Source organism: Lonchura striata, chromosome 18 (assembly GCF_046129695.1).
Source record: "Lonchura striata isolate bLonStr1 chromosome 18, bLonStr1.mat, whole genome shotgun sequence".
NCBI lineage: Eukaryota > Metazoa > Chordata > Aves > Passeriformes > Estrildidae > Lonchura > Lonchura striata.
In genome coordinates this window covers 11,929,620-11,953,312 of record NC_134620.1, presented here as the reverse complement: position 1 = coordinate 11,953,312, position 23,693 = coordinate 11,929,620, and the positions used below count along the sequence as shown (strand labels likewise).

Below are 23,693 nucleotides of genomic sequence, written 5' to 3'. Positions count from 1 at the left end.
AGCCCCATCCCGGGGTCTGCAGCCCCATCCCGGGACCTGCAGCCCCATCCCGGGGTCTGCAGCCCCATCCCGGGATCTTCAGCCCCATCCCGGGATTTTCAGCCCCATCCTGGGGTCTGCAGCCCCATCCCGGGATCTTCAGCCCCATCCCGGGATCTGCAGCCCCATCCCGGGATCTTCAGCCCCATCCCGGGTCCTGCAGCCCCATCCCGGGACCTGCAGCCCCATCCCGGGACCTGCAGCCCCATCCCGGGATCTTCAGCCCCATCCCGGGACCTGCAGCCCCATCCCGGGACCTGCAGCCCCATCCCGGGATCTTCAGCCCCATCCCGGGACCTGCAGCCCCATCCCGGGACCTGCAGCCCCATCCCGGGATCTTCAGCCCCATCCCGGGACCTGCAGCCCCATCCCGGGACCTGCAGCCCCATCCCGGGACCTGCAGCCCCATCCCGGGGTCTGCAGCCCCATCCCGGGGTCTGCAGCCCCATCCCGAGGTCTGCAGCCCCATCCCGGGATCTTCAGCCCCATCCCGGGGTCTGCAGCCCCATCCCGGGACCTGCAGCCCCATCCCGGAGCGCCGCGCCGGGGCTGAGTGGATGCTGAGCTGCCGCAGAGCCGGGCAGGCACCAAGATCTCTTCTCTCATGTGTCACCCCCACTGAGGCACCTGTCCCCCACTTCAGCCAAACATTTGCTCGCCCCGGTCGCGGTGGGACGCACACATTTAACTCTCCCCATTCCGGGCTCTGTCCCGGGGACACATCCTGCGGGGATGACGCTCACACTGCCCGGATCTCTGGCTCACATTCCTGCAGCAAGAGCCAAGGAACACGGGCAGCAATCCCACGAAACCTCTCCTACGTCTGTTGTGGAGCAGAACTTGTGGCTGCCGGGACCCTTTTTCTCTTCATCCTGTTCATTTTATCCCCCGCTCCCTCTCGCCTTGCCCGGGATGAGGCTGGAGGAGGATTGACGGGCATGCTGGAGTGGGAATGCCAGTCCCACGGATGCCCATCAGCCCCCCAAGCCCTGCGGTGCCTGGCATGGCCATGACCCGGTGGCCGTGCGGGCTGGTGGCATTGTCCCCTCCGCATGCCGAGGAGGGTGGTGGGCGAGCAGGGAGGGCTGGGACAAGGCTGGGAACAAAAGGGATTGTGAAACCAGATCCCTGGAACTCCGGGCTCTGCCCAGACGCTGCCCTTGTTCTCCCGGAGGTCACAAATATCGTGTTTAATCCCTGGCACTCGCCGCCCGCCTGCCAAGGCCGTGCCAGCGAGGTTGGCATTACGGCGGGGATTTCAGTCAGGAAATTTCAGTGGGGAAGTGTGTATGGAAAAGCGCCTATGGAGGAGAAAAACTCCTGATCCGGGAATGACCATCTCGTCTGGATGGAGCTGCAGCTCAGGGAAGGGATTTCAGGATGTTTTGAGGTCTGCGTGAGCAGAAAGGGCAGGAGAAAGAGCCGCGGGGGCAGAGCTGGGGCCAGGACCAGCCCCGGGCACAGCCGGGGATGAGAGGGATCAATCTCGGCACGGACGGTCCCTCATCCTGCCAAGTTCAGCTGGATTCATCGTCCAGCCGAGCCCAATTACCTTAATTTGTGGCATTAAGGAAAAATCCATAAGCATCAGGGAAGTGATGTGTGGTGCTTTCACAGGACTGGCCGCGGAGCCACCGGCGCCGCCGGGGCTCTGCCCGTGCCCGGCTCCGTGTCTGTGCTGGGGCACGGCTGACAGCACGAGAGGAAACCCTGGAGCTGTGGACATCTCCCAGAATGTTATTTTTTTTTCCCAGGAACAACCATTTTTACCCGCCCAGCCTGGAAGAAACCCGACCTGGGTCCCTCCCGGGTGTCGTGGTTGGGGTGAGATGGTGGCTGAGGGATGGTGAAGGTGCAGAGGGTGGCACAGAAATCCGGGATGGGCACGGGGTGCAGATGGCTGCCAGGGTTTCTGCTGTGATTTGTGAGACACTGCTCACTTCTTGCTGCCAGCTGAAACCCTGTGCGCTGCACGGGCCAGATCCTGCTCTCCCCTGAGGATCCTGCTCCAGCCTGCAGATGGAAGCGCCTCCAGGCACATCACATCCTTCTCCTCCTGTGGATATTGGGGGGCTTGTTGGCCCCCGGGAAAACCTGAGTGCTTTAAATATGTCTGTAAGCACAAAGCTGCCTCTGGAGCCCTGCAGTGAACAAAAGAGCTGTGGGAAGTGGCTGCAGCCTGCGAATGGATGTCAAGGAACAACACACGGATCCGCGCCACGGCAAAAATCAAGCATCGTCCCTTCTTATCTGCAAAAGAGCCTGTGTTTTACATGAAAAAGCCTTTCTAATTAATAGGCCAGCCCCTCTCGAGCTCGATAAAAAATGGAGTCAAAAGGATTTGATTAACCCCTGCTCTGCGCCGGGAGCGTGCTCTGCCTGGGCGAGGGGCGGCCGCAGCCGGGGCTGCCCGGGCCGATAGCGGCTCCGTGTCCCGGGAATCCCGGCAGCATCCCGGTACCCCCGAGCATCCCGCAGACCCCACCCGGGGGTGTCCGGCCCCAGGCACAGCCCCCTCAGAGAGCCGGGATGCTCCAGAGCCAGCTCCTGCTGCCGCTCGCTCCCTGCCTGCTCCTTATGAATATCCTTTGCTCCGGGTGGGTTTTTTTTTTTTTTCTGTGATCAGACACATTTGACTAAACTAATACATATGTATACACTCCCGGACGTTCCCATCCAAACCAATGTAAATTACCTCTGACCAATACATTTTCCCAGGAAATCAATGCATTTTAACACGGGATAATATTTATGAAATTGAATTCTTTTTTATTGAAGCTAATGCAATTCCCTTCTGTTTTATGCATTTTTATTAAACTAATGCATTTTAAATTAAACTGTTGTATATTAACTACAATGGCTGTGGGTACTTACAGTAAAGTAATATATGTTTGTTGAAATCAATACATATTCCAAACCTGGGAATTTCCAGTTAACAAGGCTATATCAAACATAACAAATGCATGTACCTGCTTAATTTGATGCTTATATACAACTGGCTGCTATATTTGTTTATTGGTAATGATTATTTTAAAGGGGGGAAGCATATTAAAGGTAGATAGATTCCTGCTGGGAGCTGCAGTTGGAAGCTGCCAGAGGTGGACACCCCATCCCTGATGCTCGAACTGGGGAGTGTGGGGGTGATCCACGGGCCCTGGCGCTGGCTGGTGCCTGAAATTCATCTCCTGTGCCACAGCTGGTGTCTGTGCCCTCCATCCCACCCCTGCACCTCATTTCCCATGGCGTGAGGTTTTGGGGACATCCTTCCCTTGCCCACCACACTCCCCACAGCTCCTTTCTGCTGGCAGAACCTCAGGAGCTTTCAGGGGGTTTTACCCCTCTCCCCTTGGTGTTCAGGAGGTTTCCACGTGTAGCAGATCATTCCAGGCAGATTTGATGCCACAGCTTTGCCTGACTTAGCTCCGTTTTCCTTTGGAAAGTTATGGATTGGTTATGGATTGGAGGGTTTGCCCAGCTCAGGAATTTGGTGAAGAGAGGATGGCTGAAGATGGGGACGAGGACAGACAATTCCTGAGCTCTGGCCTGTCCCGGGGCTGTGCCCTGCACCGAGAACAGGATGCGGCCCCGGGTGGAGGTGGCCGTCCTGGCTTCCAGAGCCGCAGCATTGACAGGAAAGCCATAAATAGCAGCGTTATCCGCCGTGAGCCCGCCGGCGGCGCCGGGGCTGAGATAATTTGGGCGAAGGAATAAAAGAGGAAAATTAATTAAAAAGCATGTGCTAATTGTAGGGGAAATGTGCGTGCAATAAGTAGCCGAAGCAGACAGGCGGCCGGTGGAGGAGCCCGGGCATCCTCCCCGCACATCCTGCGGCAACCGGGGGGCAGCGGGAGCTGAGGCCGGGCACGGCTCAGCGATGTCCCCGGGGAGCCAAGGGGTGCTGTCAACGCCCGAGGTGCCTCACCCTGAACTCCCGTGTCCCCTTGTCCCTTTGCGTCCCCTCGTGGTGTGCGGTCGTGTCCCCCCCGTGTCCCCCTCGTGTCCCCTCCGTGTCTCCCCCGTGTCCCTTCGTGTCTCCCCCGTGTCCCTCTCGTGTCCCCCCGTGTCCCCCCGTGTCCCCCGTGTCCCCCCGTGTCCCCCCGTGTCCCCCCGTGTCCCTCCGTGTCCCCCCCGTGTCCCCCCGTGTCCCCCCGTGTGCCCCGACCCGGCCCGCGGGGACGCGCTGCAGTTCCCGCAGTGGCCGCCAGGTGGCGACGTTGTAGCGGGCGCTGCCCGGTCCCGGCGGGAGGGGGAGAGGAGAGGGATGGGAAAAAGGAATGGGAAAAGGGATGGGAAAAGGGATGGGAAAAAGGGATGGGAAAAGGGATGGGAAAAAGGGATTGGGGAAAGGGATTGGGGGAAAGGGATTGGGGGAAAGGGATTGGGAAAAGGGATGGGAAAAGGGATGGGAAAAAGGGATTGGGGAAAGGGATTGGGGGAAAGGGATTGGGGGAAAGGGATTGGGAAAAGGGATTGGGGGAAAAGGGATGGGAAAAGGGATGGGAAAAAGGAATGGGAAAAGGGATTGGGGAAAAGGGATTGGGGAAAAGGATTGGGGAAAGGGATTGGGGAAAGGGATTGGGGGAAAGGGATTGGGAAAAGGGATTGGGGGAAAGGGATGGGGGAAAAGGGATTGGGGAAAAGGGATTGGGGAAAGGGATTGGGAAAAAGGGATGGGGAAAGGGATGGGGGAAAGGGATGGGGGAAAAGGGATTGGGGAAAAGGGATTGGGGAAAAGGGATTGGGGAAAAGGGATGGGGGAAAAGGGATTGGGGAAAAGGGATTGGGGAAAAGGGATGGGGGAACGGGATGGGGGGAGAGGGCAGGGAGAGCAGCAGGAGAGAAAGAAGCAGAGGGGAGAGGAGCGAAGGGAGAGGGAAGAAGGGCTGCAGGGAGAGGCGCCGTGGCCACGAAGCTCCACCACCTGTGCTAACGGGGTTCTGTGCTGTCACAGAGCCAGGGAAGGGTTTGGGTGGGAAGGGACCTCACTTGTGCCTCATTGCTGTGGAAAATCCTGCATCCCTGAGCTGGCAAAGAGCCCTGGGGTGGCCCCGGCTTTTCCCACTGGAGGAGACAAATCCCCAGCAGTGGGGGCACAGGGAGGGCAGCAGGAACCTCTGCCAGGGTTTCTGGCACCCCAGGGCCAAACGTGCTGGGGGACAGGGGCTGCACTGCCTTCCCCTGCACGGGATGGGGACAGAGCCCTGCAGCAGCGTGCCCACGAGGGATGTGCCCAGGGCTGCAGCTGCACCTGAGCTCCTGGGCAGCCCCAGGGCCTCACACATCCCTGCTTTCTCTGTGCCAATGGGCTGGCCCATGCGAGGCTCCTGGTGTCCCTCTGCCCATTCCTGGCACAAGGTGACTGAGCAAGCTCCCAGCCAGCACGGGTCACCACCAGCACGGGGTCACCACCAGCACGGGGTCACCACCAGCACGGGGTCACCACCAGCATGGGTCACCACCACAGCTCTCCCTGCCAGCGTCAGCCCTCAGCTGCCTAAAGGGGCCAGATCACTGCACAAAGGAGTTACGTGGATCACAAACAGGCAGGAAGGCAGGAATAAATTAACGCCTGGAATGGGAGTGTGCTGAAATCCTCTTTTTTTTTCTTTTTTCTTTTTTTTTTTTTTTTAAGTACACAGAAAAGCCCCTTCCATATTTTAATTAAAAGCCTTTCAGGAGAGGAGGCAAGGGGCTGCCATTTACAACGGGCTATTGTCAGGCACACAAAGCAAAGGGGGCTGGAGACAAACTGATTTATTAACCTGCGCCTCGCAGCGCTCCCCGGGGTGGGTGAGCCCTCTGTGGGGAGGGGGTGGCAGCACTGGGGTCCCCCCGCTCTCCCCGGGGTGCTCCAGGGCCATGGGGCAGCACCCAAGGGGACACAGGGGACACGGCTGGTTTGTGCCACCCCGCAGCTCTCCGTCCCTCTGGGTGGCACAGGGTGCAGCCCCTCTCCTCTCCCTTACTGCTCCCATTGATTCATTAATGATTTGGCCAAAGAGCAACATTCCTCCAAAGCCCACGATTTAATTTGCTCACCAAAGACGCCAAGTTAGTTTTGCTCCTGATTTATGAGCAGGCTGCTGTGTTCCCTGGGCAGCAGAGCAGGGTGGTGATTTATGGGGGTGAGATCAGCTTCGTGGGCACAGGGAGAAGGTCCCAGCCTGGGACCTGTCCTGGTGGTGTCCACCAGGGAGCACCTGGACCATGAACAGACTGGGCAATCCCTGCTGCTGGCGTGGAGAGGAACCAGCTTTCCCCCCAGCAAAGTCCACTCGTCCCACCTGGGATCACTGGCCCATCTATGAGCAAACCTCCCCGTGGCTCTGAGGGATGCATGGAACTAAATTCCCACCTGGAATCTCCCCTTGCACAGCCTCTGCTCCCACCCCTGGCTAATTACAGCCTCATTAAGCCAGAGGTGAAGCAGCTTCCTGGCACCACCAGCGCCCCAAATCTCGTTACAAATCTCAGTGACTCCCAGCGGTTTCCACTCCCTGATTTTTATGCTTTGGGGGATAAGGGCACTTATTTATAGTGCTTATTTATAGCACTTGGGTTGCCAGAACAAAGTTGGAGGCTTTGACCTTGTGCCTCCAAGGAGGGGCAGCACCTGGGCACTCATGATTGGGGTCTCAGAGCATCCATGGAATTTGCTGTTGATGCCACCAGGGTTGGGATTTCAGCTTGGGATTTCCATCTGGGGTTCCCTGATTCTAGGCAATGCATTTGTTGCAGGACCATAAGAAGGATTTGCCCCTTTTCCAGCCAGCTCTGAAGGTGGGGAAGATGCTGGTGCAGGGCTCACAGAAGCATCCAGGCTCTCTCTCACATAAACTGCCTCGACTCCTGCAAATCTTTCTTTGAACTTTGATTTTCTGCTCACTTGTTCTTCTGCCTGAGGCGTTTTGCAATTGTGGGATTGTGAGCGGCTCTGAGTGGAAGAGATGAGAAGAACAAGATCATTTCCTGGCTGCTCGTGCTACAGCGTGGGGCCAAGGTTACTTTGGGTGTCTGCCTCACCCTTTTGGACAATTTTCCTGGCCCAGGAGCAGACCTGTCCCTGTGAGAATCAGAAGCACCTGCAGGGCAGGGTGCAGTTTGAAGGGTGTCCCTTTTCTTCAGTGTCTTCTGAACTCAAACTCTGCTTTTTGGTGGAACCCTAAGAGCCCTGCAAAGCACAGGGAGCAGCAGCAGGGTGATACCTGGGCAGTGAGGCTTCCACCCCAGCCTCATGTAGAGAGAGGCTCCAACACTGCAAGATTTGCTGCAGCAAGGAGAGTTTTAGGGGCAGTGCAGGATGACAAGTGACCACTGCAGGAGCAGCTCCAGGTTTGCTGGGTCTGTGCTGCCCATCTCCCTCCAGCCCCTCTGAGCACAGGGATCCACAGGTAAGACAAAGGGAGCGGGATCGTGATGGATATCCTGTCCTCATAATCCTTGCAGTTTGTGGAGCAATTTGAGACTCCCTCCACGGGATGGTGGTGAGCAGTGTTTGCCCATCCTGGGGTGTGGGGCTCCCCCAGGAGCAGAGATGTGCAGGCACGAGAGCCTGGGGTGTTCCCTGCTCCTTGGCAGGGATATGAAACCTCCTCACTTGCTTGGTCTGCAAATCCCCTCCTGCAAAATGCACCCGAGGGGGCAGCTCCGTCCTTCCCTGCTCGAAACTGAGCCGTGCCCAGTGGGGCTGGGATCCTCCAGCACAAACACGGCAGGCTCTGCCGGGAGGCACCACTTCCCCAGGGGATTGGGAATTAATTCTCCAAGCCCCTTGGATGCTGGGGTGCCCAGTACAACTGGCTATGGGGCAAGGTGGTGTAGAAAACGTGACATGGTTTTTTCTTTTTGGTGGGGAAGCAGAGAGGGATTTTTTGGGACAGGTGTTGTCAGTGCCCAGACGCTTCTGGGTCTGCTGAAGTTGTTGGATTCTTCAGAGCCATTGAGAAATTTTAAAAACGCAGCCCTAAACCAGCCCGAATTTGGAGTATTTATGAATTAGGGGGGTTTCTGGCTGTGCAGCGCTGGGAGCATGTTTGCTGTAGCCATTCCCAGCAGGTCAAAGGTGCATGAAGGGTCAGATTAGGCGGAAAAAACCCAAACAAACCTGGAAAAGTTTAACCGGCGGTTTCCGGCTGTCGGCTTTTTCCAGCTAAAAACCTTAATTTGGCCGGGAGAAATCCAGCACCCGGGGCACTCCGCGCCCCTTCCCGGGACTGAGACCCTCAGGGGGTGTCCGGGACCCGCGGGGGGCGATGCTCGGGGGTGGCCCGGGCGGGGACAGGGGTGGTCCAGGAGGGTGCCCCATCCCTCCTCGCCGCGGGGCCGGCCCCGGCGGAGGCGGGCGGGCAGGAGGGCGGCCCCGCTCCCTCTCCGCTCCCTCTCCGCTCCCTCCGCGCCCCTCCGCGGCACCGGGCTCCCCCAAGATGGCCGCCGAGGTGGGATCGATGTGTCGATACCGGACACGGTTTGATGCCCGCCGGCTCCAGGTCGGTGGCGGCGGCGGCGGGCGGGAGGGGAGGGATGGGAGGGATGGGGGCGGCCGCCCGGATCACTCCCCCACCCCCCCTTATCCCCGTCCGTCCCTCCCTCCCTCTCCCCCCGCGCCCGCCCCCCTCCCTCCGCCCGCCCTTCCCCATCGATAGGTATCAGAAATTGATCCCCGCCGCCGCCGCCGCTCTTTGTTCGGCGCCGCCCGCCCGGGAGCCTGGAGCGGAGCATGGAGCAGCGCTAGCGGCGATGGAGCCGCGATGGAGCCCCGGCCCCCGCCCCGCCGCCCCCGAGGTGACAGCAGGGCCGGGGGGCGGCCGCCGCTCCGCCCCGGCGGGAGGGAGGGAGGGAGGAAGAGGAGGGAGGGAAGTTGCGCGGGATGAAGTTGCGGGGAGCGCGGCCCCCCGCGCCGCCCCGCCAAGTTTCTGGCGGTGCCCGCCCGCCGAGCGGAGCCGCAGGTGCCCGCGGGCTGCCGAGCGTGCCCGGCGCCGCCCGCAGCGGGGGCGGCTCGGTGCCCGCATCCCCCGGAGCGCTCGGGGCGGGCAGAGCCGCGCGGTCGCGGTGATGGATGCGGGGACGGCGGAGCGGGGCTGCCCGGAGCCCCGCCGCCCTCCCATTGTTATCCAGGGCCGGTGTGCGGGGCCGGTGCGGGGGCTCGGCCAGCCCTGAGCGCCGGGAGGGCGGGCGGTACCGGGCGGTGCTGCTCGGACCGGGGATGGATGCGGCGTGCGGGCGGCAGCTCCTTTGTGGCTCCGGGCAGGTCACGGCCGCCGTATCCCACCGTGGTACCCTCGGTCTGTGAAATTCCCGGTAAGTCCTTTGTTACCGTGCGCGGGGGAAGGTTGCCAGGGGCTGCTGACAGTTTGTGACCTTAAAATCCGCACCTTAAATAGGAGGTGGGTAATTAACACAATGGCTCTCCCAACATAATGGGATGAAACCCAACCTGGAGCCGCTACAACAACCGAAACGCGCATTTCCGTGGATATTAAATGGGTTTATCCCTATAGGATATTCTGGAGTTTAAAATGCAGCGTGCTTCGGAGGGGAGTAAACAAATTGAAATGCCATTTATGGGGCTCCGGTAGTGGATCAACAGTTCCAGCATTTAATACATTTTGGCTTTTAAGCAGATTACGTGCTGCATTTGCGCTACGCGACCCGAAAAGTACCGCAGGTACCGCGGCCGGTGGGTTTGCCACGACTGCTCAATTCTGGCATTGTGGCCGGGAAGGGATTACGGCTCTAAACGCTTCGGATACAAAAGCGTTCCTCGCTAAATCGCGCTAATGACTTTTCCTGGGTGCGCGCAGAACCTTTATTTAAAGATAAATATTGGCAGCTACTTTGCCGTGGGTCTGTCGGGGGCGAACTTTGCCGGAGGGAGAGGTGGGCTGGGAGGTGGCGGCTCTCCCTTCCTTCCTTCCTTCCTTCCTTCCTTCCTTCCTTCCTTCCTTCCTTCCTTCCTTCCTTCCTTCCTTCCTTCCTTCCTTCCTTCCTTCCTTCCTTCCTTCCCTCCTTCCTTCCTTCCTTCCTTCCTTCCCTCCTTCCTTCCCTCCTTCCTTCCCCGTTCCGCCTGGCCGGTGCTGTGGCTGGGCGCGGAGCTGGAGAGGAGCAGTGGGGATTGACTTCTGTCCAGGCAGCAGTTCTGCCGCCCCGCCGGGATCGCGTTGGGAAGGAAAGGTGACCTTGTGCCAGCTTGGCCTAATGCCCTCCATTAAGGAAAAAAAAAAAAAAAAAAAAGAAAACAAGAGGAAAACAAAAAAAAAAAAAAAGGAAGGCAAGCAATCCATCTATAATTCTTTTTTTTTTTTTTTCCCCCTTCGTTTTTAATGGATGTGTCTGAGCAGCTCTGGTGGCCTGGGGCTGGCCAGGAATGGCAGAGTTTGAGGCGGCCTGATGAATGGTGGGCGTATGGAAAACACAGGGATAACGTGCGGCTCGGCGGCGCTCGGATCGAAACGGCGCCGAGCCCTTTTACGGCACAGAGTCGCGGAAATGAGAAGAGATAAAATTCTATCAAAGATAATGCCAGACGTATTTCACTGGGTTATGAGATCGGTTTATTGTGTACATTACTAATGCAGTATTTTTTTACAGCTTTCTTGTGTGTGATAGTCAGAGCGGGATTCATACCTTCATGGGGTTTTTGGGGTTTAATTTGCTTGGGGTTTATTGCGTTCTGGTTGGCACCGTGTGGATTTATGGGATGCTCCATGCGCTGGATGCTGCTCTAATCCAACCCATTCCGCGTTAAAACGGCAAAAAAAAAAAAAAAATGGGCAAGAGTTTTGAGCTGCCGATTTGGGGTAATAAATACAACGGGCGAGCGAGAGCGATTAGAGCCATCTTTTATAAATGTCTTCACATCTCATTATGCAGATGAGCTCTGGCTACACGGCTCCAAGCCTTTGGTTCTCGTCAAATAAAATGTTCTTGGGTTTATTTCCCGGAATGCAAATGCTCTCTCTGCGTGCCGGAGTTGGGCAGAAACTTCGGTGGCTCTGCGGGATGGTGAAGAGCCGGGAGCCTCAGAGCCTGGTCTGGTTGATGAAATGTTTTTGCTGTTTAAAGTTTAGGGGAGAAGGAGAGGGGAGAAAAAAAAAAAAATACACAACTGTGGATGTGATTAAAATATTATAACCTTATGATATTCTGAAGTGCATAAATTTTACATATCAGCTACAGAGGGAGTTTAGACATCCATTAAATGATATGACAGCTTGACTTATCTAAATGTGCATCATTTAACAATGTGTCAAAATTCTGCTTTATATAGACGACAGCAGTAAATAAGCTATCAGTCCTCTTGGCTGGAGCTTAATTCCTGGAGCTTGGACTAATAAACTTAACTGCATTCTTGTGCAGCAGCAGGAGAAACCTGGGGGGGGAGGCTGAGGTGCTTCTGGGGCTGTGAATGGAGGAGCTTTACCTCTGCAAATGCCTCTGGTGCTCGGGGTTTTTGGGGCTCTTATGGAGAGACTGGTGGGACATTGCAGTTTCCTCCAGCATTTCCAGCACCCAACACCTTCCATCCCCATCCCTGCTGGAGGGTGGCATGGTGGCTGTGGTCACTGTGCCCAAGGGAAAGCGTGGAGAGCCCAAGGAGGCTCTGGGTGCCCACCATCTGAGGAATTTTTGTCTTTCCAAGCTGAAATCTCTGCGTTTGTGGAAGTGCAGCCTGTGCCCGGGGCTGGCTGAGAAGAAGCCTTGTGAGGTTGGCAATGCAGTTTGTGCTTTCCAGTGGCTCCAGCTGCTCCCGGTGCAGTGGGGCGTGGGGGAGCGCTGGCTGCACAATCATCTGGTTTGAACAATTAATCTGAATTTGGGCAGCGCTGGAGCCGGGCCCTCGGCAGATGTCTGTCTCATGGTTGGCTTGGCTGCTGTCTGATGGTTGTGTGCTCCTCCCGGGAGCTTCCCTTGGCCAGAACTCTTCAGGTGGGTTCTCTGCTGTCCCCGTTGGTGGGGACAAAAGTGACACTTTACCCAGGAGCTCTGTGTGCTTAGGGATCGAGGGCTGGAAGTGCAGCTGCCTCCGAGGAGGTCCAGCTGAACTGGTCACTGAAATGCAGCTGATGCCCCAGCACCAACAAGTTCAAACCTTGGTCATGGGAGGACTCAGGTGTTGTGGAATGTCGCTGTTGTTGACCACCTCATGGTGTCCCCTTCCTCTGTGCTGCCACTGCAGCTCCCTCCTTGGGACGGCCTGAGGTGACAATCCATCCCATCCCACAAATCCTTCATTAATGCCTGATATTTCTACTATTTCCAATTTATATGTGAGGAGATGGGCTGTGTTTCTGGTCCTACCTGCTCTGGGGTCAATATTGAGCATTGCCAGACTGTGAAGTTCCTGGAGTGAAATCTGATTTTTTTTTCTTTTAATTTTTTTTTTTTTCTGGCTGAATAATTGAGATGCTGCCAGACAAGAAGAGCTGCAGAAAATGAGAGTTTATCTTTAGCACCACAGTTCTCACTTTAGAAACTGGTGACCCCAATTCCAGCCTGGAGAGTGACTTCTTTCCTAATTAATAAATCCATTAATTAATTGTGTGCGTGCTGCAGCCCATTAGAGATGTACATGCTGGCCTCCTGATCCAGTTTAGTGGATTGTCTCTGTGGCCTTGGAAGCAGGGGAGGGAAAAAAGGGATCGTGACCATGAGGCAGCTAGGGGACGGGGATGGAAATACAATTTGAATTTTGGGGGACTGCAGGGATGAGCACAAGCCCTGCCATCTCCTGGTGGGTGTTCCAGCTTGGAGAGGGGCGTGGGACTGAGTGGAGGTCTCAGGGCTGCTGTGCCCACTGGAATGGGGACAGCAGTGAGGGCTGGGGGTCGGGGGGTGCCCCTTGTGTGGATGCCCTGTGGCATGGGGAGCAGGGAGCTGCCCCAGAGCTGTGGCATCACCTGGTGGGTTTGGCAGGGCTGGGCACAGCTCCTGGCCACGGGTGGGGTGGGATGTTAAAGCTTTGGGTGATCTGAATTATTATTTAGGACCAGTTAGGAAGCAGTGCACTCCCAGCCTGCCAGTCCTTCAGGGGGCACTTGCTGAGCTCGAAAACCTCAGCAGAGCCTGCAGAACCTGTGATGCATCTCCCCCACGTGTGCTGGCACAGGAGCTGCTCCCTTCAGTTAATTCTTCTCGCTGTCTGCAGAGACCTGGAATGAAAATGCAGGCAAATTGTTGTGTGTGCTGGTCCCAGGGCTCCTGTTTTCTCTGCTGAATGGGAAGCTGGCTGTTGGCAAAAGAATTGTCATCTTTAAATGCAGGAGGCTTTGCTTGCCTGTGCGTTTTAGGGGCTCCAGGGGTCCCTCTGCTCCCCTGTTTTTCACTCCTGGTTTTGCTGGCTGGAGAAAATGAGTCTATTTGTGTTCCCAGAGGTGGCTGCATGTCCCAAGGGACAGCAGTGGTGCTTGTCCCCTCCTCCCTTGAGTGCTGGCGTAATCACGGCGCCACATCCCTGGCTGCGTGAATTCCCACATCCCAAATTCCAGGGAATTATCCTGGGAGCTGCCGACACAACGCAGCAAATTGAAATGACGGGGCCATTGGTTGCAGGGAGGGAAGGTGAGCAGCAGCATCATCCTGCTCCTCAGCATGGCCTGAAGTGGGATCTCTTTAGGATTTGCAGGCCGTGGGTGTGTGCTCCCCCCACAGCACACCTCAGGACAGAGGCCACGCTGCAGCTCACGGCTGGGAAAGAAGTCTGAATCCCTCTGGCATTGGAAAAGGCACATTAGAGCCATCCATTCCCCCCCAAACGCCTGGCTGAAGTTTCTCAGAACATTTTGTACCATCCTGCTCCTATTACCGAAAGATGTAATTCCCCAACTTGGGAGATAATAAGCAGGTATTGACTTCTGCTGGGGTCATTATCAAGATTTATTCAGTCAATATGGCTCCTTGGGTCAATAAATCTTGAGGTTGATAAAGGAGGAATATATACTTGCAGACTTTATTAAAAAGTTTTCCCCTTTTGTAACACTTTTTCCTCTGTGTTGCAACAGGATCAGTGACTGAGTTTTCTTTAATTACTTTTTTTTTTTTTTTTTTTTTTGTGATGCACATTTCCTGCAGCTTTTGGCCTGTCTTTCCAAGACAGCACAATTTGGGAAGCAGGATTTGGTCCTGTGCTGGTTCTGGTTTGCTGGAGGTCCCTTTTGTGCTGTGATTTCCCCTCTCCTGGCTTGGCTCTGGGAATGGGGGCAATATTCAATATTCCCACCATAGGCGGCTTTTTTAAGCTGAATTCCCTGGTCACACCAACACCTCCTCCCGAAATGGATTTGGTGCCTTTTATTCTTCAACATGGCCTTGCTGTTTAATTATTTTTTTGTCTACTTTGGTGCAGCACTAAGTGATTTCCCAAAGCTGCCCCAGCACCCCTGAGCATCGACTTCGCTGCGGTTCAAGCGAGCGTGGGGCTGATTTAATATTTCACTCTCAGCATGTGCCTGTGCCAGCCAGTCCTCCTGCAACACGGATTCCCAAAAAAGTAAATAACCAATTTGAACCCCGGGTAAATATTCCTCTGGTGGGAGCTGTGCCGTGCGTCAGCCGCTCCGAGCACGCCGCCGTTGCCTTTGGTAACGCTCCCGTGGTTTTACACCAAAGTCAGGACCTCGAGCATCCTTTGTTTTCTTCCGTGGGGATAACATAATAAAGTATTACCTGGTGCTGGCAGCAGGGCTTGTAATGTGTGCTGTAAGCACGGAGCAGAGCCGGGGTGTTATTGCTCAGCCTGGCTGCAGAGGACATTTATTCCTTATTAATCACGCTGACGGGGAGAGCTGCCTCCGTCTGCGGCTCTGGGAGCGCTGCACAAGCATTGCTGCATCCCTGGGAGCTGGAGCATCATCAGCCCTCCTGTCCCCTCAGTTTCTTGGCTCCGTGAGGAGCTGTGGGGGCACAGTTTGGGCTAAAAGCCCCCCTGTGCTGCCTGGCTGGGATGGGGTGAGTGGACGGTGGAGGACCCTGTGCTGTAGCTGTCCTTCAGCATGGTGGGGCTAAACTCCATCCAGGGGAGGGTTAGGTTGGATATCAGGGAAAGGCTCAGCCCCCAGAGGGTGCTGGGCACTGAACCAGCTCCCCAGGGAATGGGCACGGCCTTGAGGCTGCCAGAGCTCCAGGAGCATTTGGACAACACTCCCAGGATGGAATTGTTGGAGTGTCCGTGCGGGACCAGAGGTTGGTTGGTCAATGATCCTTTTGGGTCCCTTACAACTCAGGACACTCCATGGTTCTGTGAGTCTGCGGGGGTCTCTCCCCTGGAGCGGCCGCTGATGTTGTGCCAGGAAGGGATGGAGTGGGATTCTGTGGCTGTGGCGCTCCGGTTCCCTTCCTCTGTTGATGCCAACCCATCCTCTGTTGATGCCAACCCATCCGAGCTCCTCCCAGCCCCGCTCCTGGCAGAGCTGGGGGCTGGCGGGTGCCCGGGCAGGCGGGGCTGTGCCCTGGGCACGGCTCCAGCTCCAGTCCGGGCATCCCGGGCCAGCGGCTCCGCTCGGCACACGCCGCCGAGGCAGCGTCGCGCTTTCCTTTCAAATAAAAGCAGCTAATTAACATTATTCTTTAATTATTGCCTTTATCAACAAGGGGTCTGGTTTATACCAGCAGGATAGTCGCTTTCCTTTCCGCTACCCAAGCGAATGCTTCAATTCCTGTTGCTTTTGAAATGAATTTGATGTCATCTGCCCGTTGTCACTTAATGGGGACACTTGGGTAATGATTGTGCGCTCCAGCCCTGTTAGCAGCACTGCGAGCGTGTAATTTAGCCCCTTAGGCAACGGTACTTTTGAAATCTCTGGATAGTTTTGAACTCTCTGTTCTTAATTAAATATGCAATTTTTCACGGTAACCAGGTTAATTCTTTTGTGTTGTGTTGTAATACTGTTAGGAATTTTCATAGTTCTTATTAAACATTATTCAGGCATTGTGAATTCCATAATTAAAAAAAATGAAAAGAACAAAGCTTGATTCACTTCTTTCTTTTCCCTGGTTAATTTATCAAATGAATTTTGCAAATTTTTCTTTTTCTCCCCAGACAGCGTGCCAAGTGTTTTAAAGGGGAAGGATTTAATTGCTCTGTAGGGATTGGTTGGTTATGAAGGATTTGGCTGTTTGATTAGTAAACCCTATTGGGAATGGTTTAATGCTCCATGATCTTAAAAATTGTCTGATTGTGAGGCTCTCCAAGGATGTTTTCTCTCTTCCTCGTGTACGGAAAAGGCTTTGCACAAGTGTGATTATGAGACGGGGAGGAGGGAGCCGAGGTCGGAGCTGGGTGATCTGAGCTGCCCTGGCCAGGAGGAGGAGGAGGATGGTGAGGCAAAGCAGCACTTGTTCCCATGGATCCCTGCAGATTATGGGAATGGATCAGGATGGGGCTGCTCCGGGCTGGATCCATCACTCAGTTCCTCCTCCAAGGCTCGCTGCCTGTTTTACCTTGCAATATAATGGAATTTTGTGGAATAACTGGTTTATTAAGGGGCAAACCCCTGCTGTGCTCCCTGTGCCTGAATCACTCAGGTGTCCCTGGGCACATCCCTGTAAGGATGCTGGTGTGGCTGGGAGATCCATGCACGAGGAGGGATGTGGGGATGCAGGAACCCCAAAACAGGGGGATCCCACCTGCTCTGACTGTGGAGCTTGGGGCTGTCCAGCCAGGAGTCTTTATCCAGGCAGGCTGTTAAAAAGGATAAAACCACTCAGTTCCTGCTGGTTTTCTTGTCCTCTCTGGATCCAGAATTGATGGAGGTGATGTCTGTGCGCTGATATTGGGGCTGCAGGGATGGGCTGTGACTCCAGTGTGCCAGGAAAGGCACAGTGCTCCAAAATCCCTGCTGGGTGAGAGCCTGGGCTTCCCTTCCAGAGTATCCAGGAGCATCCTTGTGAGCACCGCCAGCGCTGTTCTGTGTTGTTTCTAAAGCCCTTTTGGATTTAATATAGAGGAAAAAAAAGGTCAATATTTGGTGGTTTTTGCCATATGGTGCCAGCTGGGCTCTCCCTGATGTGGTGGGGTGAAGGATGGTGAGGCCTCACTATTAAATAACAGAAGAGCAGCGTGGTGCTGGCACCCAGTGGGATTTTGGGGGGAGCAGGAGGGGTTTTACCTCCTGCCTGGAGCATCCCTGGGAGGTGCCTCTGTCTGGGAGCTGCAGCCCAGCCAGGATCGATCGTGGCCAGTCTGAGGGGGCTCCCCAGGGCTTATTTGGGCTTTAAGGAGAGGTCAGAGAGTCATTACACTTATAAATATATTACAATTTAAGAGAAGAGCTGTCATTATCTTTGAACTTGGTTTATGTGGCGCCAGTTTTTCCTCATTCTGATTCCTGCCAGGAGGATCAGCCAAGCTGGGGCAACACCTGGACAGCTTGTGGGGGGAAATAAAGGATTCAGCAGTGCTGGGCAGGGGGGCTTTGCCTCAAAATGCTTTTGAATCTATGCTTAAAACTGCTGCTTTCCCCTTAAACTTGGAGAAAGATGTTAGTTTGAGGATTGGGGAAACCAAGTGATACTGTGGTGGTGCAGCTGGCAGCGAATTCTGGGTTGGAATCTGTCAGAGCTGGCATCATCATCATCTTTTGGATGTTTTTGGGGAGGGACAAGTCAGCAGCACACGAGTGTCCTGGTGTGACCAGGTGGGAATGTCACCAGCCCACAAAGAGAAATCTAAGATGCCACCAAGCAGTGGCACCACACCGTGGCAATGCCTCCCTAGCTGGGTTGAGCAGCGTGGGCAGGGATGCCAATGGGGCTTAAAAATGAGGATTTAAACCAAAATAAATCCCAGTTATTCCCCCAGTTTTCCTCATGGCTGAGCGAGGCACTGAACAAGCAATGCTGGGCTGTGGCTGAAGCAGGGACACAAACCATTTGCTCTGGTGGTGACACAGGCTTGGAGCAGAGGCCAGCACGACTGAGGAGTTCCACAGGGCTGTGCTGAAGGCAGAAAGTCACTTAAAAACAAAGAAAAAAAATGACAAAAAAAGAAAAAAAGAGAAAGGCTAGACATTTGCAAGGCGAAGGCGAGCAGATGCCAGTAATGTATTCCCAGGCATGACACAGAGTGGCAGCGTGTCATGAACCCTGTCCCCAGGGACCCCTGGGTCTGTGATATTGGCTTTAACCCCCACCAGCTCTGGTCGGGGTGTAAATTCATCAGGCTTATGGGTATTGCTCTTGGACTACTGAATAATTTACAGTTGCAGAGCCCAGCCAGGTTCAGGTCATCGGGGTTCATGGGTTAATAACAGGTTTGGTTTTTGTTGTCAGCATCTGCCTTGATAACATATGAAAGAATCCTATTCTGTTGATTAGATTTTGAAATGGATCAATTTTTAATCAGCAGAACATCTGACTCACTCAATAAGAGGAGCGTGGTGGAGACAGGATGAGGGGCTCGTTATTTACAGGATTGTTTGTTTTTACTAATACGCAAATCCTCGCTGGGGCTGGAGCCTCCCCCCTGCCTTCCCTGGCCCTGGCTCCCCCAAAATAAATCGCTGGGATTATCTGCAGCCTCGTGCCAGGTATTTGATCCATCCACTGATTGGGTGGGAAATCCATGCTGCTGCTCAGGGCACGCTGAAGCTTTGATTTAACTATCTTCTTATCGATGGAAAACATTTATTTACCAGCCACCAAAACATGGGTGTTTTATTCGGCCCTTCCTGAGCATCCTGCGTGGACGTCCCCTCCCCAAGGACCACCAGGGTGGGCTTGTGGGTGCTGGGAGAGCAGGGAACAAACCCTGGTGGGATGCAGAAATATCCTGGTCAAATTTCTGTCTGTGAGCAAAGTTTCTGAGGGAATAACTTTTGATTTCATCATTCAAAAGAGGTGGATCCCCATAGAAAGCTAAATACTGAATGGATGACCTGGGCAAAAGCTTTACTTATTTATTTTCTAAATTATTATTTGGTTTTGAATCTTGGACACAAAAAAAAAAAAAAAAAATCCAAAGTTGACGTATTTCATTGCATCTTGATAAACTCTACGTATTTCTTTCTGTAAAGACATTCATGAAATAGATATTATTTTTTAAATAATAAATTAGTGGGTTTTTACTGGAATCCACTGGGTCAAAATTTTGGCTTGAAGACAGTCAAGTGTTAAGAAATGCCATCACCCTGAAAATCAAATTCTGCTTTTTAACAACTGAAAAGGTAAAAGTCTCATAAATGTAACTCTGGGAAGCGTTGTCAGCGGGGTACAATGGCTCTGTGGGGACTGGCTGGGGACTCTGTCACTGGCAGATAATGATATAGATAAGAACTTGTTGGGATGATAATTTGCATGGGTTTGCCCTGGGCTCTTTGGGATTTTCCTTTTAAAACTTGTGCCTCCTGGCAGTCTCCTTAACCTAAATAAATATTCTCCCTCGGGTCAATGAAGATCATGGCTGGCGGTGAGGACTTGCTTCTGGTAGATTTTTTTTTTTTTTTTGTTTTCTTCATTTTTATTTTCCCTCAAAAGTGTGGCTGCTTCTTTAAAAATGGGTGCATTTCTGAATTTCTAGATAGAGGTTTTTCGTTGATTCGATGAGGTGGTGATTGAAGCATTGTGCTGAGGCCTCTGGCTGGTGCTGGGGATGCTGGAGGTGGGGATGTGAACATGGGGATGGATTTCCTGATCCCTTTGGGTGCCACAGCCTATCCCAGCTCCCAGCTGAGCACCCACGTGCTCTCTGTGTTATTACAACCCCATAATCCCAAAGGTTCATTCCTATAACCTGGAAATAACTCTGCAGGTAATGGGTGTTTGCTCTCAGCGGACACAGGTGATGTATCAGCCTCTCCTGAGATCATTAGCACCGTGAGCAGGTTAAATATGCAGATTTTATCACCCCTGGCAGGTTTATTTGCAGGAGAGCGATGGGTGTCACAAGTTCGGGGCTTCCAAATGAAGTTTATTTTAGTGATGGAAAATGTGCTTTTTCTCGTGAGCATCTGCTGGCTATTTTCTGACAAAAGGTGGAAGAAAAACAGATCTGCAAAGAGTAGAGGGACTCCTGGGTTGGTTTTTTATTAAATAATGGCTGCTTAGAAAGTGATGATGGGGTTTAGTGCCCGATTTGGGCAGTGGGAGTTGCTCTGGGGACTTGCCCAGTTCTTGGCTCCTCTGGTAACTTATTAACTCCAAAAATTGTCCTTGTGTTTAGCAGCTTGAGTAAACTTATTGCTGATGGGTGCCTGGGTTTTAATGTCATTGCTCCAGGTGGGATTGACCCAAAACAGCTCCAGAGTTGGTTCTGCTGCCCCGTGGGAGCTGGGTCTGGCACGGTGGGAGCAAACAGCACAGGAGGGGCTGGAAATGGTGCTTGGCTGCTTCCTTTGCACCTTGAGGCCGTGCAAGGGGGTTGCTCCTTTGCAGCTCAGGGATTTTTTTAGGGTTCCCATCCCTGGAATTTTTCAAGACCAGATTATACAGGGCTTGGAGAAACTTGGGATAATGGAAGGTCTCTGTTCTTACGGCAGGAGGGGGAAAGAGATGATGCTCAAGGTCCCTTCCAACCCAAAGCATTTTTTATTCTGTGGTTCATTTTGGGTGTATGAATTTGTACCCATGCCAGTCCCAGGTACAACCCTCTGTGTCACTCCAAAGCTGCATGGATTTGATCCAGAGCTACCAAGCCCTGCAAACCATCCTCTCCTCTTTCCTCCTTGATTTTTTTGAGCCATTTAGCCAAGTATGATGCTGCAATAATTTTGGGCACCACAGGGTAGTTGGGTTCATTAGGTCTCTCTGTGGGGGCCATACAAATTTACCTTTTGACAGCAGTGGTTTTCTCTTCCCATCCCTTCCCTTTTGGAAGAATCCCCTTCCCACCAGGATGCATAACCTAAGCCCGGAAGGGTTTCTAATTTTCGGGCTTTTTTTTAGGCTAATAATTAAACCATAATGACAGAGCCCAGCATCTCTTTGTTTAAAGAGCAGATGGAGTGTTCTGGGTGTTAGCATGGCCCTGGCTCCCACAGTGCCAGCACCCCCTGGAGCTCAGGGTTGTGTTATTGGGTGGGCAGCAGGTGGGACGCCAAAATTCCAACGGCATCGTTAGGTAGCGATGAGCTGAGATGCTTTTCCCTTCCCTCTTTCCCATGCCACGGCTGAATCCCCAGGAAGCTGCTTCCAAAAAGCACCTTTGGACTGCTGAGCTGGCACACCTGGCACGTCACGGGCTGAGCTCTGCCTCCATCCCTCCCCCTGAGGTGCCACGGCTGCTGCGGGTACAGCCGGAGCGGGGCTGTTTTGGTGACACACATTTTATGGATAATCCCAGCCTGCCACTTCCAAAAGCTATAAAAGAACAGAGCACAGGCTTTGGCTGCTGAGCTGGCCCAGAGCTCATTGCTCCCTCCTCACCACTGTGATGTGGAGCTGCAGTGATGATTTTGGAGCTGCCAATGCCATCCTGGAGGGTCCAGATCCGTCCCCAGCAAATCCCTGTCTTTCCCCATTTTGGTTTCCACCCAGCATCACCATCTAGCCACGGTGCTGTGTACCACCCACCTGGATTTCTCATTGAAACACGTTATTTTTTTTTTTTTTCTAAGCAGCCACAATTGATAATTTAGCTCTGGATAAAGCAACCTTCCAGCTTTTTCTTTCTTAGAGGCCAAAACATTGATGTTGTGTGAAATGGGAGCTTTGAGGAGGCTTTGTATGGAACTTAGCTTCCTGAAAAATTTATTTACTGCGACTGTGATCCGCAGGAGTGAATTGATGTTTATCTATAGTAGTTCTTGCCAGAAAAAAAAATGCATAACTGCACTTTCTTGGGAAGCCTTGAAAGGCCTTTTAAATAAGTGTCTAATAGTAGGCTTTCAATAGCAAACAGCCAGCTTGATAGACAGTGTACAGTATATTATTAACTATAAGCAGGCTTAATCTTTTCCTCATGTTTTAGAGAATGCTTTATAACCTTGTGGCCAAAGAATTCACGATCGCCAGGTATTTGAAGCTAAGCAAAAATGATACCAGCTGTAAGTGCTGGGAGATCGATCGTGCCAGGAAAGGCAGGAGGCAGCGAGCTCCTGCTGCAGCCCTGTCCTGGAGCTGCTGTTCCCAGCCACTCCTGGTGTCTGCGTGGGGTTTAGGTGGGATATGTGTCACCTGGAAGATTCCCTGGGGAGGGATGCTCGTGGGGAATCGTGGTAAATCGTGGTAAAATTCCTTCCTGGCATCGCTCTGCTGGCGTTAGGCTGGACCATGCCTGGATTTGGCCCAAGTTTGTTTATTCTCCTCATAATTGTCATGTGGAATTGGGGTCCAGGTCCCAGCTCAGTGATGGAATTGAGTCGTGGGATCATTAAAGTTGGGAAAAATCTCCAAGGTCATCGTGTCCAACCATTCACCCATGAACAGTGTCACGTTCAGCACTAAGCTGCCCCCAGGTGCCACAACTTTTGAATGGTTCCAAGGGTGGCGATTCCACCCCTGCCCTGGGAAGTCTGTTCCAAAATCTGACCACCCTTTCAGTGAAAGAATTTTCCTGGATTTCCAATCTAAACCTCCCCTGGTACAGCTTGAGGCTGTTCCCTCTTGTTCTTTGTTCCCTGGGAGCAGAGCCTGACTGCCCCCACCCTGTACCCTCCTGTCAGGGAGTTTTGGAGAGCCAAAAGTTCCCCCCTGCGCCTCCTTTTTTGGCCCCATGTTGTGGTGTCCCTCAGCTCCTCCTGCCCCTGCTGCTGGATCCTGGGAGCTCTGGCCAGGAGTCAGGGAATCAATAGATGGTTAAGGTGATAAGTGGCTTTGCTAAAAACCAATTTTGCAAGAGGAGTTTGCAAAGAGGTCAGCGGAGAGGATCTGCATCTGCACTTGCTCCAGCCCAGAGCTTGACCTGAATTCACCTGGGAAATACCCTCAGTGTGGGATGGCCGATGTCCTCCTGCTTCTGTGAATCCGTGTGGATCCTACGGGAGGGTGAGCCTGAGGAATGTCTCCTTCCTCCAGGCAGAGCATTTGGGTGAGGTGAGCGTGCCTGAAGGCAACACAGAATTAAACAAGCAGAGTTTGCTCAGAGAATTCTGGTGGCAATATTTACATATGGATGAAGTGCTCCTGTGTAGCTCCTCCGATGTGGCTGGTCTAAACAGGCTTTTCTCCAATCCCCATCGTGGCTGGATGCTGCTTCCAGCTCTATTTTCCCTTGAACCAACTCATTAATTGCACCCACTGTTAAGGAGATCCTGTTTTCAGGCTGCTCACTGCTTTTGGCACAGCTCGGTGACACTGCTGGGGCTGGGCCACCTCCTGCCACCACGCACGAGTGTCTGGGTGTCACCATGTGGACCCCAACTCTGTGTCACTCTAAGAGATGGATTAGGGAGGAATGAGCAGAAATGGGGAGGAACAGATTTTTGGGATGTTTCATCAAAGTGTTTCCAGCCACCAACAGCTCCCATGTGGATTTTCTGCGGGCAGAGTATTGGGTTGTTTTTAGACTTTCTGACATTTCCTTGACTTGACTCATCTTTTCCCACCTGTAAGACCAGGAATACTCCCCAAACTCCATCCTCAAATGTTGGACACTGGGGCTGATGGCAGAATGAGCCAACACCAGCATCCCCTCTCCCCTTGGGCAACAATTTTTTATTTTCTCTGCTTTTTTTTCCCCATTTATCAGTGCAATTCCCCCTTGGCTGGTGACCCCAGAAAGAGCA

The 23,693-nt window shown here is 53.5% G+C and overlaps 1 protein-coding gene across 2 annotated transcripts in view; it reads left to right on the top strand.

The window, feature by feature from the left end:
* The first annotated feature begins 8,441 nt into the window (after nt 1-8,441).
* The window catches only part of CUX2 (cut like homeobox 2), a 63,129-nt gene continuing 47,877 nt past the window's right edge, over nt 8,442-23,693 (top strand). The window contains exon 1 of one of the 2 annotated variants that reach the window (XM_077787245.1): nt 8,442-8,525. In XM_077787245.1, coding sequence (XP_077643371.1) covers nt 8,463-8,525 — 63 coding nt within the window. In that variant the 5' untranslated portion in view covers nt 8,442-8,462. Of the gene's footprint in view, nt 8,526-9,302; nt 9,337-23,693 lie in introns of those variants that run through there. The other variant, XM_077787244.1, reaches the window with a different exon arrangement.